This window comes from Mesoplodon densirostris, chromosome 7 (genome assembly GCF_025265405.1).
Source record: "Mesoplodon densirostris isolate mMesDen1 chromosome 7, mMesDen1 primary haplotype, whole genome shotgun sequence".
Taxonomy (NCBI): Eukaryota; Metazoa; Chordata; class Mammalia; order Artiodactyla; family Ziphiidae; genus Mesoplodon; species Mesoplodon densirostris.
The window spans coordinates 105348023-105354267 of NC_082667.1; the positions used below are offsets into that span (position 1 = coordinate 105348023).

General features: G+C 45.7%; 1 protein-coding gene across 2 annotated transcripts in view; it reads right to left on the reverse strand.

Annotated features, from left to right (window-relative positions):
• Positions 1 to 6245, reverse strand: part of PPP2R1B (protein phosphatase 2 scaffold subunit Abeta) — a 36825-nt gene extending 30580 nt beyond the window's left edge. For both annotated transcript variants that reach the window (XM_060105410.1, XM_060105409.1), the window contains exons 1-4: positions 6095 to 6245; positions 4808 to 4898; positions 4303 to 4403; positions 227 to 459 (exon numbers count right to left, since the gene is read on the reverse strand). In XM_060105410.1, the coding sequence (XP_059961393.1) occupies positions 227 to 459; positions 4303 to 4403; positions 4808 to 4898; positions 6095 to 6208 (539 nt within the window). In that variant the 5' untranslated portion in view covers positions 6209 to 6245. The remainder of the gene's footprint in view (positions 1 to 226; positions 460 to 4302; positions 4404 to 4807; positions 4899 to 6094) is intronic.

Here is a 6245-nt window from a genome sequence, read left to right on the forward strand (position 1 = left end):
GCACAAAGAAATTTTAGAGGTTTTCTCTTACAAACATCAGGGATTAGACTTCTACTCATAGAAGTAACAAAGGAAAACCCACGGGTATATTCAACTGAACAATAAAAAGTGGTGTCATCAATCCGACTACCCTGATACCAGTCACTCACTGGTAACAGGGTACTGTGTAACTTGTCAGTTGTGAACTCCCAATAACCCCAAATAACTAAAAAATACCATATCTTACTGTCTCATTTCTGCTTTGACAGCATCTGAAGCCCTGGGATAGCAAACGCTGAACAAACCACATGCAGATGTGCGAGAGGTAAACCAATCCCCACTCGCTAGGCGTTTCACCAGAGGGACAAAGTGAGCCTCCAGAGCCACAGGAGTGTGCTCCTGGGAGATCTGCCTCAGGGACTCCACAGCCTTGTCTCGAACCACAGTCTCTTCCACGGTCGCCAGACTTTCCAGAGGAGGCTAAATAGACCAAAACGGAAAACCAGAGAGAAAACTTACTCAATCAGGTTAGATACAGATTATCACCTTTTAAAGTGACTGAAGGGAGGTGGTACATGTAACCAGAATGTTAGCTACATCACACCAAATGGTTACTTTCAGTTCACATGGTGATAACATATGGTGTGTCCAACCTGAAGACACGACTTCTGTAGGACAGCCAAGATCTCACGTCCCAGATGGCAATTCCCAGATGGTGTCTACAAATGACACAGTGGAAGAGACTTGACACAATATTAATATTATTGTGAGCTGAATCACTAGATTTAAAAGCTATGTAGCAGGACTTCCCTGGCGGTCCAGTGGTTGAAACTCCGTGCTTCTACTGCAGGGGGCGTGGGTTTGGTCCCTGGTTGGGGAACTAAGATCCCAAAAGCCGCACGGTGCGGCCAAAAAAATAAATAAATAAAAGCTTTGTAGCCAAATTCAGACAGGATCATGTACACTTCCTCAAGAGTAAGTGCAAAAACATGACCAACGCTGGGCACCACAATTACATGAGGACATCTCATCAGGACACTGAGTCCACGGCCCTTGGATTATTATTCTACCATTCCTGGAGGTGGAACGCTACCTGTGTCCACTGTCTCCATACCAACCTATAAAAGGCTGAGACCAAAATCCTTTTTTCAGAATACATCCAGAATCTTCCCATGAGCCACACACAGTGGGAGTTTCCAAAAGAAAATTAAGTGAAGAGTGCAGAGATGGTAGGAAACCTTGCCTGCAGCTTTAGAAACAGAAGAGACCAAAGGGGTTGGTCTGGACTAGGATCAGTGAGTAAATATAACACAGCCCAGTAAAAAGTGACAGAGGGCAGGTTCTCTGAACCTCTGCCTTTCTGGGTTTACACTCAGTCCAGGCAAATGCAGCATATACCATGAGGTGCAAATGTTAAAGACAAAACCCACACGTAGAACTGACCAGGAGAGTGAAGCACAATTATGAGTCAAAGGAGAGTGTGTCTATCCAATAATACATTTCAAAAATTATTTGATACACAGAGGTAGAAAGTACTCAGCTTTTCTAAGAGACATTTCAGAAGCCCTTTGAAAAGGTACTGCTTTCTGACTTGTAAAGGCCTTTCATGATCTGTCCACTGCCATCTCTGACCTCCTCTCATGCAGTATCACTGGATAATCTCTATCACTACTACAGGGTAAGGCAAGCTCCTGTCTCTTGATGTGAACTCTGCCTATCTCTCCATAGGGCTCTTTTCCTATGCCCCCAGACCACCACTTCTTCCACCTCTAGCACCAACACTGTATACTCCTGCAGTCCAACCGGTTCCATGCTTCCAAGGCTCTTAAACTCTTTCTTTTAAAATGATAATTATTGTTATATTCTAGCACTGAGGATACAGAAGAAACAAGGCCACAGTTTCCTTGCTCTAGTGGAGTTCACATTCTTTTTTTTTCTTTTTTGGGTCTTTTGACTTTATTTTTTTAATTTACTTTATTCATGTATAGTTGATGTACAATGTTGTGTTAATTTCAGCAAAGTGATTCAGTTATACATATACATACATTCTTTTCCATTATGGTTTATCATAGGATATTGAATATAGTTTACATTCTAATGGAGGAAGATAACAACTAGTCACGAAACCAACTAGATGGTGTTGAGTGTTCTGAAAAGAACTAGAATCAGGGGAATTCCCTGGTGGCCCAATGGTTAGGACTCCACGCTTTCACTGCCAAGGGCCCGGGTTCAATCGCTGGTCGGGGAACTAAGATCCCACAAGCCAAGTGGTGCGGCCAAAAAAAAAAAAGAATAGGATGATGTGATAAGGGGTGAGTGGGGAAGCAATTTCAGGTTGAGTGGTCAGCGAAGGCCTCTCTGAGATGCATTGAAGTTGATATGTGAATGACAAAGACACAGCCCCAGGAAGCTCAAAAAGAAACATTTTATTATAGGGAATACCTAGGTCAAAAGTTTTAAGGCAATAAGCCTGGTTTATTCAAAGAAGAGAAAGAAGACCATTGTGAATGGAATGAGGTTATTATGAGGGAACACATGAGATAAGCTCACAGGGGCAAGTTTTGTAAACTAAGGTACAAGCTAAGGTAGAAATCCGGGATTTTCTAAGAGCCGTGGCAGGTAGTGAGTGATCCACCCACTGGGTGAAGAGTGAACTGTAGTGGTGGGGCGGGAGGCATGAGTGGAAGGCAACTAGTTAGAAAGTTACTGCAGTAATCTAGAGGAAAGATCATGTCGTCTACAAAGACTAGAGGAATGAAGAGCTAGGCGGTAGTAGGGATGGAGGAGAGTGAACTGATTTGGAATATATATAGAATCTGTAGGAGTTACTAATGGATTAGATGTGGGAAATGAGGGAAAGCGAATTCAAGAATGTCTTCTAGGACCTCCCTGGTGGCGCAGTGGTTGGGAGTCCGCCTGCCAATGCAGGGGACACGGGTTCGTCCCCCGGTCCGGGAAGATCCCACATGCCGCAGAGCGGCTGGGCCCGTGAGCCATGGCCGCTAGGCCTGCGCGTCCGAAGCCTGTGCTCCGCAACGGGAGAGGCCACAACAGTGAGAGGCCTGTGTACCGCAAAAAAAAAAAAAAAAAAAAAAAAGTCTTCTAGGTTTTGGTTTGTGCAACTGGGTAGACGGTGATGCCATTTACTGCAATGGGGCAACTAATTAGGATGCATATTTGGGGGAGAAAATTGATGTTGTTTTAGATGTTAAATTTGAAATGCCTGTTTGACATCCAAGTAGAAAAATCATAGGCAGATATATAGAGAAAGACAAACACAGATATTTATATCTATCTTTCTACATATATCTATAACTGGAGTTCCATGGAAAGGTAAGAGGTAAAGACAGAAGTCACAAGAGTCAGCAACACAATACAGACAATATTTAAGCCCTGAAGCATTCAGCCCTATCTTGTCTAACTGGCAAGTTCCTAGTCACCCTTCAAAACCTAGTTCAGATCTTCTCTCCCAACAGATCTTCCCTGATCACCCTGGGTTAATCCCTTTCCCTTCTCTATTACTTGAATGCCTTTTATGTGCTTCAAATTTTTCCATCTAACACCGCACAGTAATTATTTGTTGACACATAAGGACAGAGGCCTCATTCCATTCATAATGCTCTTCTTTAACATTAACATTGTAACTTCAGTGCCTGATATAATAGGTTCTCAATAAATGTCAACTAAATTAAACTGAATTCATCAAATTCGCAAAGTAAGTCAGAAGCAAAAGTTACAATTAAAGACAAAACTAACAAACATTCCCAGAGCCATAACATTGCTAGATGAGCATTAAGATTTCCACTGTAGGGCTTCCATGGTGGCGCAGTGGTTGAGAGTCCGCCTGCCGATGCAGGGGACACGGGTTCGTGCCCCTATCCCGGAGGATCCCACATGCCGCGGAGCGGCTGGGCCCGCGAGCCATGGCCGCGGAGCCTGTGTGTCCGGAGCCTGTGCTCCGCAACGGGAGAGGCCACAGCAGTGAGAGGCCCGCGTACAGCAAAAAAAAAAAAAAAAAAAAGATTTCCACTGTAAGGGGGAAAAAGCCATGAACAAAACCCATCAAATCCTTTTTCTCCGGATCTCTAAATTAACAAATCTACAGAGGCAAACAAGAGGAAGAAGTTCTGTAATTCATAGTCAGAAAAAATAAGAAAGGGTTAATTGAGTCCAAAGGGCCTAGTTATTTGTCCTCTCAGTAGCTAACACTGTGACTATCCATAAAAAGATCGGCATAAAAAATGCTGCAGTGTGCCTATCACCAAACAATTTATCATTTATACTGCAAAAGTTCTAGAAGGAGAGTAGGCGGAATATACTCACCAACAAACAGTGGGCAAAGTCAGGACCTCCCACCAGGCCAGTGAAATTTCCCAGCTGCTCAGCAAGAGCTAACAGTACCTCATCTTCATCATAAATTGTATCTGGAAATGACAACAACCCAGTACTCATCAACAAGGATATCTGGCCCAGAGCTGGACACTCACACAAAACTAGGAATAGACTCAATATGTAACTAGATGGTCTGTCACAGTCCTAACAGCCTTTTCCTCCTTCTCAATCAAGAGTCTTTGTGGATCTGTTTTACAGAATGAATTAGGAATCCATAATCCCATATCAATTACTTTCCTATTAGCTAAATAGTTAAGGTCTGAATATGTCTGGCCACAAAATTACAGTATATGCTGTCCTGTTTCTTTATGGGAAACAGCAGGCTCAGTTTAGTACTTACTAATACTGTGGGTAACAAATTCGAAAAAAATAGTCAAAGTTTTGAAAGCCACTGGAAAACAGAGGTGCCCATGCCTTTGCTACAAGAGTCACATACCTGTAAGGAAAGGCAGCAGTTCAGTTCGTGTCCTTTCTACTCCAAGTGCTAGAGCAATTGTTGATAATTTCTTAATACTATTGAGACGGAGCTTTAAAAAAGTAGAAAGAAGAACGAAGTCAAGAAACAGTTGTGATTTAGACCAAAAGACAGTAGTTGCATGCTTCCCTGGTGGCGCAGTGCCAATGCAGGAGACACGGGTTCGAGCCCCGGTCGGGGAAGATCCCACATGCTGCGGAACAACTAAGCCCGTGCGCCACAACTACTGAGCCTGCACTCTAGAGCCCTTGAGCCACAACTACTGAGCCTGCACTCTAGAGCCCTTGAGCCACAACTGCTGAAGCCCCCGTGCCTAGAGCCCGTGCTCCGCAACATGAGAAGCCCGCAACGAAGCCCGTGGGCAGCAATGAAGAACCAACGCAGCCAAAAATAAATAAAATAAAATAAATTTTTTAAAAATGTGAATCATTTAAAAAAATTTTAATAAAAAAAAGACAGCAGTTGCAAACAGGTGAGATAATAACATACAGGTAAGAATGAAGAAAACCTTTAATTTAGATTTTATTCTATGAGGAACCTCAAGAACAGTGGAACACGCCTTCATTAGCTAAAGGAAGATTTCTTAGGAGAAACACGTTGACGGGCCCATTAAAGAAATGAAAGAAAATACAATATTCAGAAAAGTGAGACAATTTTAAAAAGAGAGAACTTTGGCAGTGGTGAAGCAGGTGAAACGGTTGAGTACAACCCCTGCCTTTTCAAAGAAAAGTTCCATCAGAGGTGATACACCGCCTCCTCTAGGTTAGTTAGCCATCCAACCTAATTTCTACCCCCCAAGCCCAGCGAAAGGCAGGCATTCACGTGCACTTCACTGGGCGCCTTGGTATCCTTGCAGCCCGCTCCAGCCCCCTCGCGGTTCCATTCCGCCCTCCTCCCGCTCGCTCAGCTACAGGGACGACCGGCCCAAGGCTGGACGCGGCGTTCCCACCGCCCGGCCCGGAAGGAGGGCCCAGGAGGGAAGCCGGTTCCCCCACAACCGCCCCGGACCCCGTGCGACGCCGGGCCGAAGCCTCAGCGGGCCGGGACAAGGGGTGCTGGAGAGGTTCCCAGCCCGTCGGGTCGAGCCACCATAATCCCTCACGGATCTCTCCCCTCCTCCCTGTCAAGTTTCTGCTCCGAGTCCCAGCTTTCAATCCCCGGGCCTCCCCTGCCCCGGAGCGGGCCTTCCCCCTTCCGTACCACGCGCCCGGCCGAGCCCGCCTCCGCTCCCCGGCCCGACTCCAGTACCTGCACGTCCTCATTGCGCAGCTCGTCGATTAATACCGCGATGGGGTAGAGCGAATCGTCTCCATCTCCGCCCGCTGCCCCCTGGCCCGTGCCGGGCCCCACTGCGCCCGCCATGTTCTTTCTCCTCCGCTTCGTCGCCGCCGCCCGCTTC